The sequence below is a fragment of the Odontesthes bonariensis genome, chromosome 6 (genome assembly GCF_027942865.1).
Source record: "Odontesthes bonariensis isolate fOdoBon6 chromosome 6, fOdoBon6.hap1, whole genome shotgun sequence".
NCBI classification, from domain to species: Eukaryota; Metazoa; Chordata; class Actinopteri; order Atheriniformes; family Atherinopsidae; genus Odontesthes; species Odontesthes bonariensis.
Genome location: NC_134511.1, coordinates 2,230,600 through 2,252,296, shown reverse-complemented (window position 1 = coordinate 2,252,296; position 21,697 = coordinate 2,230,600). Strand labels below are relative to the sequence as shown.

Sequence of the window (21,697 nt, the reverse complement as noted above, 5' to 3'; positions counted from 1 at the left end):
TTTCCAGGAAAACTTTTAGAAACTCAGACGCTCTCCTTCCTTTAGGTCCTGATCAGCCTCATTTCTTTACATATTTCCATGAAAGCACTTTGAATTGTTTGTACATTAAATGTGCTAAATAAATAAATTTGATTTGATTTGATGAAAACAGGAAACAGCTGCAGTTCCTCCTGCCGCCACCAGATGCTGCTGTTGTCTCCATGTTTTTATCTCCTGACCAATCAGCTGCTAAATGAATAAAAACACAGAATCTGATACATGATATATCACATATGAAGCAGCTCTTGGATATTTTACACTTTGCATCCATGAAATGCCCCAAAGAAAGAGTTAAACTTCTAGAATAAGGCACACGCGGTGGTCAGCAGGTGGCGCTACAGGCTGCGACGCACAGTAAGTGCAGAAACTGTAGGTATGGGCCCCGTTTACCGTCATGTTATCAGCTTTACACTCATTGGGGTCACATGGCCCTGAAAGGATCGGATTATTGGCTAAATTCCAATCAGACTGAGTTATTAAGTGCATGTAGACACCTTAATCTGACTAAGAACTGGATCGGATCGGATTCAGACCCCGAGATAACTGGGTTGAAAGTCACTCTAAACCTGCTTGTAGACGCTGAAGCTCGTGGTGAATCAGACTTTGCGTTCTGCGCATGCTCCAGATGTTTTCCCGGGGTCGTGACCCGGAAGTCAAAGGAGACGATATTCCTGTTGTTGTCGCCGTCAGAAAGAAACAAACAACGCGATGGAGAATGCTCCGTTGGGCATCGAGTTTGTGCAACAAGCAGCTCATCACAGACCAAATGTAGAGGGACGTAGCTTCATCTGGCTCTGCGTTCTCCATCTTTCTCCAATGCCTGAGTTTGTTGTTGTTGGTGGTGGTGAAGAGGTCAACAGGAAGTGGCTCTATTAGCAACAGCTGGAATGGGTACAGCGCCACCTATCATACCGGGGTATGACACGCTTTGTGCCTCTGATCCCATTCATTCACCGCCATATATCCAAGGAGAATTACCCTCGCTCAGCTCAGTCTGATTGTAATTTAGCCAATAATCCGATCCTTTCAGAGCCATGTGATCCCACTGAGTGAGAGCACTGAGCAGCGGTCCTGTTCCAGCCCTATATAAAAATATAATTTTTATATTTCCATGAAAACAGGAAAAAGCTGCAGAGATTTATCTTCATCGCAGCCTGAAGCCTCTCAGAAACAATGACCCTGACCTGATTTGAACACGCAACCTTCTGATCTGGAGTCAGACGCGCTGCCGTTGCGCCACAGAGTCACATGATGAGCAATAGCATCATTGATCAGTTGGTTCTTCAGGTCTGATACGGCAGCTCATGAGTTCATCAGCAGCCAGGAGGAAGCAGGCTGTCCTGATCAGCCTCATTCTTTCTGTTTCCATGGAAACAGCTGCAGCTGATTCACTGAAACATGTTCCAACATGAACATAAACCCAGAATCTGAGGCAGAACCAGAGTTAGTTCAGCTCTGAGCAGCTTTAAAGTGAATATCTGCAGATGTTTCCATGGTAACAGCTGCAGAGATTCACTGAAACATGTTCCAACATGAACATAAACCCAGAATCTGAGGCAGAACCAGAGTTAGTTCAGTTCTGAGCAGCTTTAAGGTGAATATCTGCAGATGTTTCCATGGTAACAGCTGCAGAGATTCACTGAAACATGGTCCAACATGAACATAAACCCAGAATCTGAGGCAGAACCAGAGTTAGTTCAGCTCTGAGCAGCTTTAAAGTGAATATCTGCAGATGTTTCCATGGTAACAGCTGCAGAGATTCACTGAAACATGTTCCAACATGAACATAAACCCAGAATCTGAGGCAGAACCAGAGTTAGTTCAGTTCTGAGCAGCTTTAAGGTGAATATCTGCAGATGTTTCCATGGTAACAGCTGCAGAGATTCACTGAAACATGTTCCAACATGAACATAAACCCAGAATCTGAGTCAGAACCAGAGTTAGTTCAGTTCTGAGCAGCTTTAAAGTGAATATCTGCAGATGTTTCCATGGTAACAGCTGCAGAGATTCACTGAAACATGTTCCAACATGAACATAAACCCAGAATCTGAGGCAGAACCAGAGTTAGTTCAGTTCTGAGCAGCTTTAAAGTGAATATCTGCAGATGTTTCCATGGTAACAGCTGCAGAGATTCACTGAAACATGTTCCAACATGAACATAAACCCAGAATCTGAGGCAGAACCAGAGTTAGTTCAGTTCTGAGCAGCTTTAAAGTGAATATCTGCAGATGTTTCCATGGTAACAGCTGCAGAGATTCACTGAAACATGTTCCAACATGAACATAAACCCAGAATCTGAGTCAGAACCAGAGTTAGTTCAGTTCTGAGCAGCTTTAAAGTGAATATCTGCAGATGTTTCCATGGTAACAGCTGCAGAGATTCACTGAAACATGTTCCAACATGAACATAAACCCAGAATCTGAGGCAGAACCAGAGTTAGTTCAGTTCTGAGCAGCTTTAAAGTGAATATCTGCAGATGTTTCCATGGTAACAGCTGCAGAGATTCACTGAAACATGTTCCAACATGAACATAAACCCAGAATCTGAGGCAGAACCAGAGTTAGTTCAGTTCTGAGCAGCTTTAAAGTGAATATCTGCAGATGTTTCCATGGTAACAGCTGCAGAGATTCACTGAAACATGTTCCAACATGAACATAAACCCAGAATCTGAGTCAGAACCAGAGTTAGTTCAGTTCTGAGCAGCTTTAAAGTGAATATCTGCAGATGTTTCCATGGTAACAGCTGCAGAGATTCACTGAAACATGTTCCAACATGAACATAAACCCAGAATCTGAGGCAGAACCAGAGTTAGTTCAGTTCTGAGCAGCTTTAAAGTGAATATCTGCCCCTATCCATGGGGAAAAAAAAACGAGTTTAGGAAACTTAGCGCTACATGTTTCCTCAAGTTAGATGTTGAGTTTCTGCTGAAATGTGCGTTTGTTTTGGTTGACACAGAAGACACATAATGTAGCTGCTGTTTCTCACTCTTTGTAAGGTAAACATGCTTTCAGTATGAGGCCTCGTCTGCGTCTTCATTTCCCACTGTTGGTTCTGACATTTTTCATCTGTTTCTTTGTTTGTTTGCTACGACTGCTAATGCTAAAGCTAACCCGTCCCGCCGCTGAGATCGAGTACGGTCACGTGACCAGACCGCACGGCTACGTCTGGTTGGTGGAACACAGTCAGGTGGTAGAGCCTTTGGCGGAAGTCTCTGGCTGTGTTCGAAACCGCATACTACATACTTTCATACTGCATACTCATTCGATCAGACAGTATGCAGAGCGTTTACCCACAATGCATTTCGCTCCTGCCCGAGCCGAAATCAGCCGGCCTGAAGCTGATTTCTCTTAAGGTCTAAACTCTGTAAACTTTAGCAACATTTGAAACATTTTCAGGTGAGAAAGTAGTCGTTTAGATCCCCAACGTGTTGAAAACCTGACAAAATACCGGCTGTTTACAATTTTGTTCCCACGAATTCGGTGCTACTAAAGCTAGCCGCAGTGAGCTAACGCACTTCCGGTTATTTTCACAAAATAAAATACCCGTTGCCTTTTATCATAGGGAAAGCCATTACCATACAATTGGTGCTTTTGTTTTGAAAACAGGAAGTGAACCTACCCTCGTTGTAGCTAGCTTGAAACTGCCGTTTTGACAGGAAATCACGATCGGCGACGTCACGTTACGTTGCATCTTGGGTAGTTTGAGTATGAGTAGTAACCTCATGATGCATACCCAACATTTCAGAGAATCTAGTATGCATCCGGGAACTTAAAAAAAGTTAAAGTTAGTAGGAGAAGTAGGCGGTTTCGAACACAGTCTCTCTCTCTGTCAGAATAAAACATTAAAATGAGGCGTACGCGGGGGGATAAAAATAATGAGGCGTAGAATACCAAAGAGGTAAGAAGAAAAGTAACCAGCTCATTGTAGCCTAATGTAGCGGAGTAAGAGGACAGTTTCTGCTGCACACATCTACTCAAGTAAAAGTAAAAAGTATAGAGATTTAAAACTACTCCTAGGGAAGGCAAGGCAATTTTATTTATAGAGCACAATTCGTACACAAGGTAATCCAAAGTGCTTTACAGCTACAAAAAATCACAAGAAGGCAATAAAATCATTAAACAATTATTTAAAAAAAACAAAAAAAACAATAATAATAAAAAATAATTATAAAAAAAATGTAAAAAAATATATATATATAAAAAAAATACTCCTAGAAGTATCATTTTTCAGAAACTTACTCAAGTAAATGTAACTGGTTACTACTTTAATCGATAAAAATGAAGTCAACTTTTTCAGTTTTCTGTTCTCAAAGGCATGATGTTTGGATCCTAACCCGCCTCCTGTGCTGTGTCAGTGTTATAAGTGCGCTCGGGACCTGCTGCCTCAGCTGGAGCTGAACCTGCGCGGCTGTCAGCTCGTCTACAAGTCGAAGAGCAACGCCAAGATCCAACACCAGCTGAAGGTGGTGCCGCGGGGCTCCGACTCGCTGGTGCTGGGATACAGCAGCTTCCAGCAGGCTGACGAGTGGAGGAAGGTCAGCGGCCCACACAGCGTCCTGCACCACACTCTGAAAAGCAAACAACTCATGAGATTTACTTAAAAATCCCTCTATAAGTATTTGCACTCAGATGATTTAAGTAATATTTAATGCTGCAATGTCAAGTAAATTTTACTTACCATAAAACATAAGTTTTGAAGATATTAAGATATTAAGATTTTAAGATATCTGTAGTATTTGCTGTTATGAAGTAACTTAGTAGATTTTAACGATACATTTTCAGAGTAAAGTTTATGTAGTATTTCTAGGTTTATGTACATACAACTATTAAACATTTAAATTGCATGAGGAAACCTAAGTAAAACTTACTCTTCCCCCATAATTCATGTATTACGTTAATAAAATGTTTAATTTTACTTAAGAAGCTCTAGTTAGATAGATAGATAGATAGATAGATAGATAGATAGATAGATAGATAGATAGATAGAAAAATACTTTATTAATCCCTATTTGGGAAATTGTTTTGTTGCAGCAGCATACAGTAAGAGATATGAAAACAATTAAAGTAGTAAAAAACAAGCAAATAGAATAAAATAAAATAAAATAAAATAAAAATAGTGAGTAGTTCTTACTGAATCTTAAAAATACAAGGTAGAAATGATGACATTTACTCTAATAGAGTTTACTTCACCAAAAAGTCACTTTTTTCAGTGTATTCTGACGAACAAACACAGCTAAAACCAGCCAGAATCATCCATAAAACTGTGAAATGCTTTTATTTTCCCACAAATGAAAGCGTAAGGTCAGTAACAGTGACGGCTGTGTGGCTGCAGGTGATGGAGGAGGTGAGCGTCGGAGGGGAGGTGCAGACCCGGAGCTTCTCTTCTCTGAATAAGTTAGACCAGCTGCTGTCCTGCAGGGTGAGACACGTGCAGCTTCAGCCACAATGAGACAGAATAACGACACTTTCTGTGTTTCTAACGTGTCTCTGTCTGCAGTCCAGTACAGTCCAGACTGACTCTGACGAGGAGAAACCTTCAGCTCCCTGCAGCCTGAACAGGGACAAAGGTACTGAAACCAGGAGTCACACCGAGTCATTATTACCGACTGCAGAGTTCATGGTGGACTCAATGGCTGTGTTCCAAACCGCATAATACATGCTACATGCTACATGCTACATACTACATACTGCATACTGCATACTACATACTTCCATACTACATACTTCCATACTACATACTGATGGATCAGACAGTATGCAGAGCATTTACCCACAATGCATTGCGCTCCTGCCCGAGCTGAAATCAGCCGGCCTGAAGCTGATTTCTCTTAAGCTCTAAACTCTGTAAACTTTAGCAACATTTGAAACATTTTCAGGTGAGAAAGTAGTCGTTTAGATCCCCAACGTGTTGAAAACCTGACAAAATACCGGCTGTTTACAATTTTGTTCCCACGAATTCGGCGCTACTAAAGCTAGCCGCAGTGAGCAACGCACTTCCGGTTATTTTCACAAAGTAAAATACCCATTGCCTTTTATCATAGGGAAAGCCATTACCATACAATTGGTGCTTTTGTTTTGAAAACAGGAAGTGAACCTACCCTCGTTGTAGCTAGCTTGAAACTGCCGTTTTGACAGGAAATGACGATCGGCGACGTCACGTTACGTTGCATCTTGGGTAGTTTGAGTATGAGTAGTGACCTCATGATGCATACCCAACATTTCGGAGAATCTAGTACGCATCCGGGAACTTCTCACTTACTCAAACTCGCATACTAACTCAAAAAGTTAGTAGGAGTAGTAGGAGAAGTATGCGGTTTGGAACACAGCCTTAGTCTCAGTTTCTGTTCCATAAATAATGAGACAGTGTGATGTTTTCATCTGAGGTTGTTTTTGCACCCGATTCATTTTAAAATGTTGATCTTATTTTGAAACATTTCTGATTGGCTGCAGCTGTTTGACATCACGTGACCAGGCGTCCTGTGATTTGACAGGTTTCCTGAACGTGCTGATGAACTGTCAGTGGCAGAGTTTACTGTGTCAGGTGGACGGAGAGATCCTCAACATGTTCGGAGAAGAGGAGGAGGTGGAGCGCTCGCCTCAGTACACCGTGCAGCTCAGAGGCTGTGAGGTCACGGCCTGTGAGGTCACGGCCTCCGACTCGGGGCGCTCCTACAGGATCACGCTGAGCATGCTGGGAGATCGGGTGGCCGTGCTGGAGGCCAGCTCTGCAGAGGAAAGGCAGCGGTGGCTGAAGCTGCTGCAGGATGGAGCTGCCGGTCACCATGACGACAGCACACAGAAGCACACAGGTGGCGCTCTGAGGTGAGAGCGACACAGCTTAAAACTTTATTTAAACATGACGGCATGCTTTGGAAGCGGTTAGTTTCCACCGTTTGCTCTGCTCACCTGATTCTCTTTCCGTTCTCAGCGGGCTGCAGATTCGCAGGTTTCCCACCTCCAACACCTACATGGACGACCCGTTCAGTCTGAGCGGAGCCGGCCGGGACCAGCCCGTCTACTCCAACTCCTGCATGCTGGAGCACATTGTACGAAGCTGAGACCTTCAGAGTGAAAGCAGAGCCGTAATGTTTCTGTAACTCTGTAACGTTTCCTGTCTCTCAGCTTCACAGCTCTCAGGATTCAGTCCACCGCAGCTCGGTGTCGTCCAAGGACTCGGTGACCTACAGCAACCTCAGCAGCCACAGTGAGTTTAAAGCCTCCATGTCCGGGATAAAGGCTGCTAACGGATAAACGGAGTGACCTTTGACCTCTGGGGGTCTCTGTGTTTCAGGCATGAAGCCGGCGGAGGTGCAGCGAGGCGTGCAGAAGCTGGAGCTGGCCGGGCGTAGGACGGTGCAGCTCAGGGCGGGGTCAGAGACCAACCTGGCGTCTGCTGGGAGGCAAAACAAGCGCTCCTCCTTCAGACAGTCGCTGGCTATCTGCACCGAGCGCGCTCAGGTAGGCTCCTCTGATGGGAGAAACCTGGTTCCTGCTGGTTCCTGCTGGTTCCTGCTGGTTCCTCTGCTCACTGGTTCCTCTGCTCACTGGTTCTTCTGCTCACTGGTTCCTCTGCTCACTGGTTCCTCTGCTCACTGGTTCTTCTGCTCACTGGTTCCTCTGCTCACTGGTTCTTCTGCTCACTGGTTCTTCTGCTCACTGGTTCCTCTGCTCACTGGTTCCTCTGCTCACTGGTTCTTCTGCTCACTGGTTCCTCTGCTCACTGGTTCCTCTGTTCACTGGTTCTTCTGCTCACTGGTTCTTCTGCTCACTGGTTCCTACTGGTTCCTCTGCTCACTGGTTCCTACTGGTTCCTCTGCTCACTGGTTCTTCTGCTCACTGGTTCCTCTGCTCACTGGTTCTTCTGCTCATTGGTTCCTCTACTCACTGGTTCCTCTGCTCACTGGTTCTTCTGCTCACTGGTTCCTCTGCTCACTGGTTCCTCTGCTCACTGGTTCTTCTGCTCACTAGTTCTTCTGCTCACTGGTTCTTCTGCTCACTGGTTCCTCTGCTCACTGGTTCCTCTGCTCACTGGTTCTTCTGCTCACTGGTTCCTCTGCTCACTGGTTCTTCTGCTCACTGGTTCCTCTGCTCACTGGTTCTTCTGCTCACTGGTTCCTCTGCTCACTGGTTCCTCTGCTCACTGGTTCCTCTGCTCACTGGTTCTTCTGCTCACTGGTTCTTCTGCTCACTGGTTCCTCTGCTCACTGGTTCCTCTGCTCACTGGTTCTTCTGCTCACTGGTTCCTCTGCTCACTGGTTCCTCTGCTCACTGGTTCTTCTGCTCACTGGTTCTTCTGCTCACTGGTTCCTACTGGTTCCTCTGCTCACTGGTTCCTCTGCTCACTGGTTCTTCTGCTCACTAGTTCTTCTGCTCACTGGTTCCTCTGCTCACTGGTTCCTCTGCTCACTGGTTCCTCTGCTCACTGGTTCCTCTGCTCACTGGTTCTTCTGCTCACTGGTTCTTCTGCTCACTGGTTCCTACTGGTTCCTCTGCTCACTGGTTCCTCTGCTCACTGGTTCTTCTGCTCACTAGTTCTTCTGCTCACTGGTTCTTCTGCTCACTGGTTCCTCTGCTCACTGGTTCCTCTGCTCACTGGTTCCTCTGCTCACTGGTTCCTCTGCTCACTGGTTCCTCTGCTCACTGGTTCTTCTGCTCACTGGTTCCTCTGCTCACTGGTTCTTCTGCTCATTGGTTCCTCTACTCACTGGTTCCTCTGCTCACTGGTTCTTCTGCTCACTGGTTCCTCTGCTCACTGGTTCTTCTGCTCACTGGTTCCTCTGCTCACTGGTTCTTCTGCTCATTGGTTCCTCTACTCACTGGTTCCTCTGCTCACTGGTTCTTCTGCTCACTGGTTCCTCTGCTCACTGGTTCTTCTGCTCACTGGTTCTTCTGCTCACTGGTTCCTCTGCTCACTGGTTCCTCTGCTCACTGGTTCTTCTGCTCACTGGTTCCTCTGCTCACTGGTTCTTCTGCTCACTGGTTCTTCTGCTCACTGGTTCCTCTGCTCACTGGTTCCTCTGCTCACTGGTTATTCTGCTCACTGGTTCCTCTGCTCACTGGTTCCTCTGCTCACTGGTTCTTCTGCTCACTGGTTCTTCTGCTCACTAGTTCTTCTGCTCACTGGTTCCTCTGCTCACTGGTTCCTCTGCTCACTGGTTCCTCTGCTCACTGGTTCTTCTGCTCACTGGTTCCTCTGCTCACTGGTTCCTCTGCTCACTGGTTCTTCTGCTCACTGGTTCTTCTGCTCACTGGTTCCTACTGGTTCCTCTGCTCACTGGTTCCTCTGCTCACTGGTTCTTCTGCTCACTAGTTCTTCTGCTCACTGGTTCCTCTGCTCACTGGTTCCACTGCTCACTGGTTCCTCTGCTCACTGGTTCTTCTGCTCACTGGTTCCTCTGCTCACTGGTTCCTCTGCTCACTGGTTCTTCTGCTCACTGGTTCCTCTGCTCACTGGTTCCTCTGCTCACTGGTTCTTCTGCTCACTGGTTCTTCTGCTCACTGGTTCCTACTGGTTCCTCTGCTCACTGGTTCCTCTGCTCACTGGTTCTTCTGCTCACTGGTTCTTCTGCTCACTAGTTCTTCTGCTCACTGGTTCCTCTGCTCACTGGTTCCTCTGCTCACTGGTTCTTCTACTCACTGGTTCCTCTGCTCACTGGTTCTTCTGCTCACTGGTTCTTCTGCTCACTGGTTCCTCTGCTCACTGGTTCCTCTGCTCACTGGTTCCTCTGCTCACTGGTTCTTCTGCTCACTGGTTCTTCTGCTCACTGGTTCCTACTGGTTCCTCTGCTCACTGGTTCCTCTGCTCACTGGTTCTTCTGCTCACTAGTTCTTCTGCTCACTGGTTCCTCTGCTCACTGGTTCCACTGCTCACTGGTTCCTCTGCTCACTGGTTCTTCTGCTCACTGGTTCCTCTGCTCACTGGTTCTTCTGCTCACTGGTTCCTCTGCTCACTGGTTCTTCTGCTCACTGGTTCCTCTGCTCACTGGTTCCTCTGCTCACTGGTTCTTCTGCTCACTGGTTCTTCTGCTCACTGGTTCCTACTGGTTCCTCTGCTCACTGGTTCCTCTGCTCACTGGTTCTTCTGCTCACTGGTTCTTCTGCTCACTAGTTCTTCTGCTCACTGGTTCCTCTGCTCACTGGTTCCTCTGCTCACTGGTTCCTCTGCTCACTGGTTCTTCTGCTCACTGGTTCCTCTGCTCACTGGTTCCTCTGCTCACTGGTTCTTCTGCTCACTGGTTCCTACTGGTTCCTCTGCTCACTGGTTCCTCTGCTCACTGGTTCCACTGCTCACTGGTTCCTCTGCTCACTGGTTCCTCTGCTCACTGGTTCTTCTGCTCACTGGTTCTTCTGCTCACTGGTTCCTACTGGTTCCTCTGCTCACTGGTTCCTCTGCTCACTGGTTCTTCTGCTCACTAGTTCTTCTGCTCACTGGTTCTTCTGCTCACTGGTTCCTCTGCTCACTGGTTCCTCTGCTCACTGGTTCTTCTGCTCACTGGTTCCTCTGCTCACTGGTTCCTCTGCTCACTGGTTCCTCTGCTCACTGGTTCCTACTGGTTCCTCTGCTCACTGGTTCCTCTGCTCACTGGTTCTTCTGCTCACTGGTTCCTACTGGTTCCTCTGCTCACTGGTTCCTCTGCTCACTGGTTCCTCTGCTCACTGGTTCCTCTGCTCACTGGTTCCTCTGCTCACTGGTTCTTCTGCTCACTGGTTCTTCTGCTCACTGGTTCCTACTGGTTCCTCTGCTCACTGGTTCCTCTGCTCACTGGTTCTTCTGCTCACTAGTTCTTCTGCTCACTGGTTCTTCTGCTCACTGGTTCCTCTGCTCACTGGTTCCTCTGCTCACTGGTTCTTCTGCTCACTGGTTCCTCTGCTCACTGGTTCCTCTGCTCACTGGTTCCTCTGCTCACTGGTTCCTACTGGTTCCTCTGCTCACTGGTTCCTCTGCTCACTGGTTCTTCTGCTCACTGGTTCCTACTGGTTCTTCTGCTCACTGGTTCCTACTGGTTCCTCTGCTCACTGGTTCCTCTGCTCACTGGTTCCTCTGCTCACTGGTTCTTCTGCTCACTGGTTCTTCTGCTCACTGGTTCCTCTGCTCACTGGTTCCTCTGCTCACTGGTTCTTCTGCTCACTGGTTCTTCTGGTTCCTCTGGTCCAGGTGGGCTTCCTGAACCCTCTTCTGAGGCGGACGGCCTCGGCTAAAACCTCCCTGAGGCGAGCTCCCTCTGCGCTGTTCATCGAGCACGGAAAGGTTTTCCAGAAGAAGAAGGTGAGGATCCGTTCAGTCTACCTGCAGTTTATTATCATTTATTTGATGCCCTGAGGTCACAAAGCTGTTTTTTGTGTGATAAAAAGTTAATTTATCACATTTACTTTGAATCTTAACATGTTATCCAAGAGGTTTGGTTTTGTTGGGGTGATTACGATCACTGTTTCCTATGTTAACACCTATTTTCATGGTTATTACTCCAGAAAACAAGCTTTGTTGTCTCATATAACGACATGAATGCATCCCTTATCACAGAAAATAAACCGATAAAAGCATTTCATTTGTGTAGAGATGATGAAGTTTCCTGCACGGTCTGTTTCCACAGGAATGGGAGACCAAAGCTGCTGTTTGACGCTGGCTGTCTGATCAGCATCACATCCATTGAACTGCTGTAGACTCATCACAGACATTATTGAGCAGTGATTGGTGGTTAGGGTTCAGGTCGGTTAGACCAATGCTGCCCCGGATCGTTTAAGCTTTATATTTTTATTCAGGACTCGACTGTCTTTGTTCAGTGTTTTCTAAACGTTTATCTCAGACTAACCCTCAGTCCGTTTTCTGTCTGAAACATAGGCTGTGTTCGAAACCGCATACTACATACTACATACTACATACTACATACTACATACTACATACTGCATACTGCATACTGCATACTCCATACTCCATACTACATACTACATACTGCATACTGCATACTGCATACTACATACAGCATACTACATACTGCATACTACATACTGCATACTGCATACTGCATACTGCATACTCCATACTCCATACTACATACTACATACTGCATACTGCATACTGCATACTACATACTCCATACTACATACTGCATACGACATACTGCATACTACATACTACATACTGCATACTGCATACTGCATACTACATACTGCATACTGCATACTACATACTACATACTGCATACTGCATACTGCATACTGCATACTACATACTGCATACTACATACTCCATACTACATACTGCATACTGCATACTACATACTACATACTACATACTGCATACTGCATACTGCATACTACATACAGCATACTACATACTGCATACTACATACTGCATACTGCATACTGCATACTGCATACTACATACAGCATACTACATACTGCATACTACATACTACATACTGCATACTGCATACTGCATACTGCATACTTTGTTCCAACGAATTCGGCGCTTCTAAAGCTAGCCACTGTGAGCAACGCACTTCCGGTTATTTTCACAAAATAAAATACCCGTTGCCTTTTATCATAGGGAAAGCCATTACCATACAATTGGTGCTTTTGTTTTGAAAACAGGAAGTGAACCTACCCTCGTTGTAGCTAGCTTGAAACTGCCGTTTTGACAGGAAATGACGATCGGGGACGTCACGTTACGTTGCATCTTGGGTAGTTTGAGTATGATTAGTAACCTCATGATGCATACCCAACATTTAGGAGAATCTAGTATGCATCCGGGAACTTCTCACTTACTCAACATCGCATACTAACTCAGAAAGTTAGTAGGAGTAGTATGAGTAGTATGCTGTTTGGAACACAGCCATGCTGTTTTAGCCCTTAAAATCCACTTTGTGCTGGTCGGCGAACAGCTGACCGCGTAGAAAATACATTTTATAAAAACTTTTTCAAACCGAATGTTCGGAGCATCCAAAGCTGAACATTCTGCTCACAGGAGTTCTTCCGCAGATGTTTACCTCGTGATTCTAAACCTTATCCACATTAGACCTGAACTCCAGACGCAGAAACATCTGTGAGAACATCAGGAGGAACCCGCTCAGGTTCCCTTTAAACAGTAAGAACAGCAGCTTCATTAATAACCAGCTAACCTGCTGCCGATCCCAGTTAGTTACATTTACATGTTTCATACTAAAAGAAAGATCGACTTTGAGGTATTTTTATGTGTTGGACTCATACTGTGAAAACTACGGTGGCCTGGAGGTACAACCTGTCCCCATATTTTGAGAAATATTGTTTCAGGTTTTGTTTTTCTGTTTTTTCTGAAATATCTTTTTACAATTTTTTACAATAATTTGTAGTTTTGAGTCCAGTTTTGCATCGTTTGGTCCCTCAGGGCCACCGTAGGAAACAGCTTGTGATGTTTGTTTTAAAGAAGCACGAAAGGAAACACTTGGTTAAGTTTAGTTTAATCCCTCTTTTATGTAACTGTGTGATTTGAATTGTTTTTTCTTTCTGTTTCACCATGTACTGACCGGCACGATGTAATAACTGACTTAAGATTAATCTTTGTTCCTATGACTTATTGCAGCATCTTTATATTTACTGTACTTTTACACTCAGGAGAAGTTGTTTTCTGACCAAACACTGATCTGTAAAATAATATTAAAATCAGATTTTTTTTTTCCATATTACTTTGGAGTTTTTATTCCAGTTTGTTATTAAACTATTCTGATGCTCATCAGAGAAAGATTTCAGTTCATGAGCAACTAACTAAAATGAACTCTCATCAGAAATGAACTAAATCTGAACACAGACATGAAAAAAAAGAGCAAAACTTTCCACTCAGAGCAGGAACAGAGGCTATATATCCAAAAGGATTCACTCACACATCCAGATAATTAAATCCAGGTGTTCCTTCCGTGGCCGCAGGTGTATAAACTAGGGCTGGGCAACGATTAACATGTTTAATCTAATTAATCACATGATTTCCATGATTAATCACGATTAATCTCATTTGTACGCAGAATCCAAAAATGAATCCAAAAGTAGTGTATAGCTTTTAGCATTTAGCTTTATTTTAAATGTGCTGCCATATGAATGAAAGTGCCATAACATTTGTTGTGCAAACACACTTTTAACATCAGCATCTTTCTGTAGTTTTTATGTAGAAGCCTCGCTCCACTGTCTGTTTCCTTGAATGACTTGCTGCTATCAGTTGTGTGTTTTGCCTTTAAGTGATATTTTAGACTGGAACTACTACGCTGAGAAGACAATTCAACTTGGCAGAGTTTACAGATGACTTTGGTTCTGTCGACTCCGCCGTCTGGAAGAACTTTAACATGAAAATGGCCGAGTAAAAGTTCCGTACCCTTCTCCATGTTTGGTGGATTACTTTCTTTTCCTGTTCCACAGCAGACAGCAACAGACTTTTACAAAATAAAAGCCTGTGAGCGACATACTTTTACAAAATAAAAGCCTGTGAGCAACAGACTTTTACAATAATAAAATAAATAATAAAACAGGGGTGGTCCGTGGCGTAGTGGGTTGAGCAGGCGCCCCATGTACAGAGGCTATAGTCCTCGCTGCAGCTGGCCCTGTGCTGCATGTTGTTCCCCCTCTCTCTGGACTTTCCCCCAATTTTTTTAGTTTTTTATTTTTAAAATAAAAAAACCCAAACATATATAAATAAATAAAACCTGCGTTAATGTATGATAAAATATTATCGGCATTAAATAATTAACGAGTTAACTCGCCCAGCACTAAAATTTATATAAATTTATGCTTTCTGTGAATATCTTGCTGTCGTTTGATGGTTAATCTGCCTCAGCGTCTCAGAAACAGCAGAACTTCCTCTTTGCTTCTGCATCACATCGATTCATTTCAGCTGCTTTTACACGACCTGAATCCTCTGAAGGGATCAGAGAAGCTGCAAATGAGCGTAAACGTGCCGAAACTGTAGTTAAAAAGCTGATTAAATGTTTAACTGCCTTCAGCAAACACACAAAAAAAGTTTGACACAACATCAGGAAAGCAAATAGAAATGCTCTTTATTGTAACTCCTGGTTCATCACTCACATCACCATTCATCTGTTACAGCAGCTGCATCCAGATATGAAAACAACAACTATTAATAATATCATTCAGTGTTCAGTATGTACAGCAGCAGGGCGGCTGTGGACCGAGTGCTCGTCAACGAGTCTGACATCCTGTAAAATGAACACTGTTCCTGTCATCCTGAGCTGGCTTAACAGGGAAGAATTATCTATAATTCAACTTTTTTCAGCTCTTATCCAGCTGCAAACCACTAATAAACCATTTCATTCATTTGATTTAAAGTCAGTCTGCAGCAGCCGACGTTTCAGAGTGTTTTCACGTCAGGATTTACTTTAAAATTAAGGATTTCAAAGGAAAAAAAACAATAAACTTTTACTTCTCCTGCAGAAAACTTCCACCTGGATGTAAGTTGGAGGGTTTAACCCTCAGACCTGATTTAAAACACAACTTAATTTCTGAAAGGGGACATTTTTGTCCCCTTTCAAAACAACTTAAAAACATGATATGTTAATATTTTTTTCCATAGATCTTTTAATTCCACTTCAGTTCTGATCATAACTACCAAGTTTTCAATTATTTAAAAAAATGTAACCCTTTAAATACTGGTTTATATGATGTAAACACCAATTTCTGTAAAAAAAAAACCCACAAAAACTGCTGTATTTTCAATATATAGAATGCAAAGTGGAATTGTTGAGCGGGGATAATTATGGTCTGGGATATGTCAATGATCAGCAACAACATTGATTTTTAGGGATTTTTAATTTTTGTGTCTGATTTAAAAAAAAAAAAACTCCTTAATTTCTGAAAAGGGACATTTTTGTCCCCTTTTAAAACGACCTAAAAACATCGTATATTAATATTTTTATTCCACTTTTTTTTTCAAAAATCTTTTATTCCACTTCAGTTCTGACGAGCCTACTTATCCCTACTCAATAATTCCACTTTGCATTCCATATTTTGAAAATACTGCCACCGAAAGGCTTAAAATTTGGGCTAAAAAGTTCAAATTGGCATCTAAAGGGTTCATTTTTTTTTTTTAATAATTGAAAACTTGGTGGTTATAATCAGAACTGAAGTGGAATAAAAGATTTATGAAAAAAAAGTTTAGTTCTGATCATAACTACCAAGTTTTCAATTATTTTCAAAAAAATGAACCCTTTAGATGCCAATTTGAACTTTTTAACCCAAATTTTAAGCCTTTTGGTGCCAGTATTTTCAAAATATGGAATGCAAAGTGGAATTATTGAGTAGAGATAAGTAGGCACGTCAGAACTGAAGTGGAATAAAAGATTTAGGGAAAAAAAAGTGGAATAAAAATATTAATATACGATGTTTTTAGGTCGTTTTAAAAGGGGACAAAAATGTCCCTTTTCAGAAATTAAGGAGTTTTTTTCTACACAATGAAAAATTGCATTGTATATGATGTGTGTTTGAAATTCGAAAAATTGTCAAAAATGCACAACTGGACCAAATATGATGAGTATCACTATCTACAGTGAAATTAGAGGAGAAAGTACACCCCAAGTGGAGAAATTAGGGTTAAAGAGAAGAAGAAAAGGCCTCTGAGCCAAATAAAGGGCAAAAAAGGGCAAAGGATGAGACACGTTGACGAGCACCCGAGTTGTCCCGCACGTCAAACGAATCCGATAAAAACTGAAGAAAACACTTTGAAATGTACAAAAAGAGAAACACGGAACAATCTCTGTGTCATCGTGGCGTCGTCACAGCAACCGGCAGCCGGCTCCTAACTACACGAACCAATCACAGCGAAGCGTGAATCCTCTCAGAATCCTCCCCAAAAGAAAAGCACAGACAGGAAACAGGAAGTCATCCCAACGCTCGCTCACTCCCACACATCTCCAGCCAGGTTCCTCTTTCACTCGCTGCTCCACAGAAACAGAGAGCGGCGAGGCGGGCGTGATGTTCAGAAGAACTGAAGTTCAGAAGAACTGATGTTCAGAAGAACTGAAGTTCAGAAGAACTGAAGTTCAGAAGAACTGATGTTCAGAAGAACTGATGTTCAGAAGAACTGAAGTTCAGAAGAACTGATGTTCAGAAGAACTGATGTTCAGAAGAACTGATGTTCAGAAGAACTGATGTTCAGAAGAACTGAAGTTCAGAAGAACTGATGTTCAGAAGAACTGAAGTTCAGAAGAACTGATGTTCAGAAGAACTGATGTTCAGAAGAACTGATGTTCAGAAGAACTGAAGTTCAGAAGAACTGAAGTTCAGAAGAACTGATGTTCAGAAGAACTGATGTTCAGAAGAACTGATGTTCAGAAGAACTGAAGTTCAGAAGAACTGATGTTCAGAAGAACTGAAGTTCAGAAGAACTGATGTTCAGAAGAACTGATGTTCAGAAGAACTGATGTTCAGAAGAACTGATGTTCAGAAGAACTGATGTTCAGAAGAACTGATGCAGTGAAGGTGAGTCTGTCTGGGTTAAATCTTTAAGGAACTCGGGTTTAAATCACAAGAAGCATCACAGACTGTCAGCCGCTGAAAGGAGCTCAGAGAAGAGAAGGAGAAGCTCTCAGATGTTTCACTGAAGGAGAACTAAGTCCTGCGTTTATGGTGCTAGTAAAATGAAAAGAACCTCTGATTAATCAGTTTAAGGTGTTAGTTAAGTAAAATAACCTTTAATTAATCGGTTTAAGGTGTTAGTTAAGTAAAATTACCTCTGATTAATCAGTTTATGGTGTAAGTTAAGTACCTTATGTTGGATCTGTATCTTACTGTCCACAGTGTAAAATCTAAATCTTAGCTCACGCTGATATTACGGCGCCCTCTGCTGGACTCTAACTGCTCCTCAGACTGTTTGGTGTGCTTCATCAGACTTTGGATGTTGGAATCTACACGTTCCCAGAAGGAAAATCAGCTGGAATGATCCCAACGTGGCTGCCCTGTGCACGAGGAGTGGTGACAGCCGCAGTAACAAACCACGTCTCATTGAATAACTTCTTATTTCTGTCAGTGAACATAGTATTTCTGCAGTGATTAAACATGTTAAATACCTTTTAATAAGTCATAAATAAATAAATATGGTCATTTTCCTCCCATCGGTTTACAGCCCAGCCAGCAGGATCCATCTGTGATGTTCCCATTAAATCCGGTTCAGTAAAGACTCAACGCCCGAGTTAAAGGTGTTAAATAATGTGCAGTTTGGTTTAACCTGGTCATGGTCCTTATGTTAAACCATGAGTGCTGATCCCGTTACGCTTCTACTGAAGAATAATGATTAAAGTCAGTTCATTTCAAGCTGAAGTGATTTCCCATCATGCATCTGTCCTCACAGACCTCAGAAAAGTCTTCTTCTCTTCAACATGTTCTGCTGAATGATTTCCCATCATGCATCTGTCCTCACAGACCTCAGAAAAGTCTTCTTCTCTTCAACATCCTGAATTATTTCCAGGCTTTGATTTCCATTTGATTCATAACAAACATTCCACTCCTCTGAGGAAGTTAGAAAATAGCTGCACATCATTTGGTCACTAAGCAACAAGCAGCTGCTCTTCTTCTGCAAACATCTGCAAACATCTGTCCCAGGTGTGCGTGTGTGTGTGTGGGTGTGGCAGTGGTTTTTGCTGAATAAGAGATAAGAACAAGGAGTGGCCCGTCTGATCGCAGGCTGAACCGGTCTGAACCGGTCTGAACTGGTCTGAACTGGTCTGAACCGGTCTGAACTGGTCTGAACCGGGCTGAACTGGTCTGATCGCAGGCTGAACTGGGCTGAACCGGTCTGAACTGGTCTGAACTGGTCTGAACCGGGCTGAACTGGTCTGATCGCAGGCTGAACTGGGCTGAACCGGTCTGAACTGGTCTGAACTGGTCTGAACCGGGCTGAACTGGTCTGAACGCAGGCTGAACTGGTCTGAACGCAGGCTGAACCGGTCTGAACTGGTCTGAACCGGTCTGAACTGGTCTGAACTGGTCTGAACTGGTCTGAACCGGTCTGATCGCAGGCTGAACTGGTCTGAACTGGTCTGAACTGGTCTGATCGCAGGCTGAACTGGTCTGAACTGGTCTGAACCAGTCTGAACTGGTCTGAACCGGTCTGATCGCAGGCTGAACTGGTCTGAACTGGTCTGAACGCAGGCTGAACGCAGGCTGAACCGGTCTGAACTGGTCTGAACCGGGCTGAACTGGTCTGATCGCAGGCTGAACTGGGCTGAACCGGTCTGAACTGGTCTGAACGCAGGCTGAACTGGTCTGAACCGGTCTGAACTGGTCTGAACTGGTCTGATCGCAGGCTGAACTGGTCTGAACCGGTCTGAACTGGTCTGAACTGGTCTGAACTGGTCTGATCGCAGGCTGAACCGGTCTGAACTGGTCTGAACCGGTCTGAACTGGTCTGAACTGGTCTGAACTGGTCTGAACCGGTCTGATCGCAGGCTGAACTGGTCTGAACTGGTCTGAACTGGTCTGATCGCAGGCTGAACCGGTCTGAACTGGTCTGAACCGGTCTGAACTGGTCTGAACTGGTCTGAACTGGTCTGAACTGGTCTGAACTGGTCTGAACTGGTCTGATCGCAGGCTGAACTGGTCTGGTACCACTGGAGCTTGGAACTCTAACTGGAAATGTTGCCCTTTGGTTGGTGAATGGACACATACTGCAGCTGAGACTTCTGGCGGGTTTTTGGATGACGGCTGTTACTGAAGTCGTGTGTAAAGCCGATAATAAAACGATTAAAACGACCCACAAACGGAGTTTAAATGATCAAATAAAAGCATCGACTTCGACCTAAAGCCGTTTTAATTTGACACTGCAGATAATCACCATGTGATGCCTTCAAAAGTTTCTCTCGCCAATAAAACGTTCTCCTGTTTTATTTGATGAAGAGCGCGGGTGTGATCCTCCGTTCTGAGGCTATGGAGGGTAAATACTTTCCATTTCCGTTGTGCAATCACTGACACGTCTTCATGTTTCAGCCCTAAAATGGTGATTTTCTGCCATCTCCAAAGAAACAGATTCCACCTGCTGCTTAATGCTCGATGTAACTGTAATTATGCGTAAAAAAGACGTTAAAGTTCAGCCGGTTCGGGCAGTAAAGTGTGACGGGAGCCGTTAGCTCGTAGCGTTAGCTCGTAGCATTAGCATCAGCCTGCGATCAAACTGCCCCCCCCTTGTTGTTCTCTCAGATGCTGGGAAAGAAACACCGTGACTGTGACATCATACCTGGCTAAGCCAATAGGAGCATTCCTTTCAGAAAGCGCTCACGGGTTTCTTTGCTCAGTCTGAAAAGTGACCGAGTCAGCAGGAATGTTGCCTTCACTGAGGCTCGGGAGCAGGAGAGATTCAGAGGGCTTCAGGGTGGAAACCCTCCGGATGTTTCATGCTCCGGAGGATCACCGTAACCCCCCCGCCAGTCTTCTTCTTCTTCTTCTTCTTCTTCTTCCCCGGCAGACGTTTTATTTGTGCTCGCGCTATAGATTTGTGTTTGATGACTGAAGCTGGCGTTCCGCAGCTCTAAGGTTAAAACAGGTGACGTTAATGTGCAGCAGAACTCTAAACCCCGAAGCCGCCGGACGCGTCGACACACCGAGGCGGCGGCGTCCGGCTTCGGCGTCCGGCGTCCGGCTTCCTGCCGGAGGACCCCGGCGGCGTCAGAAGAGGCAGACCTTCTTCTTCAGGTCGTTCCTCTTCCACACAGAGAGGTGGTCGAAGTCCTCGATGGACATCCCGAAGACGCTGAAGAACTCCTCCTGAGAGAGGTGTCTCTGTGGGGCGAGAAGCGTTCAGGCGTTAGTTTCATCTCTGAGGTCACCGAAGCAGGAACTAAACCTGCTGCCAGAACCGCCGGGACCCCGACTACAGCTCTGGGTGCATTAAGTACCGTCTAATCGCTTAATTAATAACTAGGGCTGGGCAACGATTAAAGTGTTTAATCTAATTAATCACATGAGAGAGACTGATAACGTCCCACAGGAAACCATTACTTCAGCTCACTGCTGCTACCAGCTGCTGGATCAGGGGTTCACTTAGTTTCTCACTCACCGCTGCTACCAGCTGCTGGATCAGGGGTTCACTTAGTTTCTCACTGCTGCTACCAGCTGCTGGATCAGGGGTTCACTTAGTTTCTCACTCACTGCTGCTGCCAGCTGCTGGATCAGGGGTTCACTTAGTTTCTCACTCACTGCTGCTGCCAGCTGCTGGATCAGGGGTTCACTTAGTTTCTCACTCACTGCTGCTGCCAGCTGCTGGATCAGGGGTTCACTTAGTTTCTCACTCACTGCTGCTACCAGCTGCTGGATCAGGGGTTCACTTAGTTTCTCACTGCTGCTACCAGCTGCTGGATCAGGGGTTCACTTAGTTTCTCACTGCTGCTACCAGCTGCTGGATCAGGGGTTCACTTAGTTTCTCACTCACTGCTGCTACCAGCTGCTGTATCAGGGGTTCACTTAGTTTCTCACACACTGCTTCTACCAGCTGCTGGATCAGGGGTTCACTTAGTTTCTCACTCACTGCTGCTACCAGCTGCTGGATCAGGGGTTCACTTAGTTTCTCACTGCTGCTACCAGCTGCTGGATCAGGGGTTCACTTAGTTTCTCACTCACTGCTGCTACCAGCTGCTGGATCAGGGGTTCACTTAGTTTCTCACTGCTGCTACCAGCTGCTGGATCAGGGGTTCACT

The 21,697-nt window shown here is 44.6% G+C and overlaps 2 protein-coding genes and 1 non-coding gene across 6 annotated transcripts in view; 1 reads left to right on the top strand and 2 right to left on the bottom strand.

Annotated features, from left to right (window-relative positions):
- Positions 1-13,699, top strand: part of LOC142381810 (actin filament-associated protein 1-like 2) — a 44,216-nt gene extending 30,517 nt beyond the window's left edge. For all 4 annotated transcript variants that reach the window (XM_075467050.1, XM_075467047.1, XM_075467046.1 and 1 more), the window contains exons 7-15: positions 4,394-4,573; positions 5,371-5,457; positions 5,536-5,605; positions 6,530-6,860; positions 6,967-7,084; positions 7,161-7,242; positions 7,330-7,496; positions 11,194-11,304; positions 11,630-13,699. In XM_075467050.1, the coding sequence (XP_075323165.1) occupies positions 4,394-4,573; positions 5,371-5,457; positions 5,536-5,605; positions 6,530-6,860; positions 6,967-7,084; positions 7,161-7,242; positions 7,330-7,496; positions 11,194-11,304; positions 11,630-11,656 (1,173 nt within the window). In that variant the 3' untranslated portion in view covers positions 11,657-13,699. The remainder of the gene's footprint in view (positions 1-4,393; positions 4,574-5,370; positions 5,458-5,535; positions 5,606-6,529; positions 6,861-6,966; positions 7,085-7,160; positions 7,243-7,329; positions 7,497-11,193; positions 11,305-11,629) is intronic.
- trnaw-cca (transfer RNA tryptophan (anticodon CCA)) lies at positions 1,214-1,285 on the bottom strand. Its single transcript has one exon. It is a non-coding gene; the product is annotated as a tRNA-Trp (tRNA).
- A 1,331-nt stretch (positions 13,700-15,030) lies between the features above and the next one.
- Positions 15,031-21,697, bottom strand: part of LOC142381809 (dematin-like) — a 47,415-nt gene continuing 40,748 nt past the window's right edge. Inside the window, 1 exon segment of the mRNA XM_075467044.1 lies at positions 15,031-20,783. Coding sequence (XP_075323159.1) covers positions 20,670-20,783 — 114 coding nt within the window. The 3' untranslated portion in view covers positions 15,031-20,669.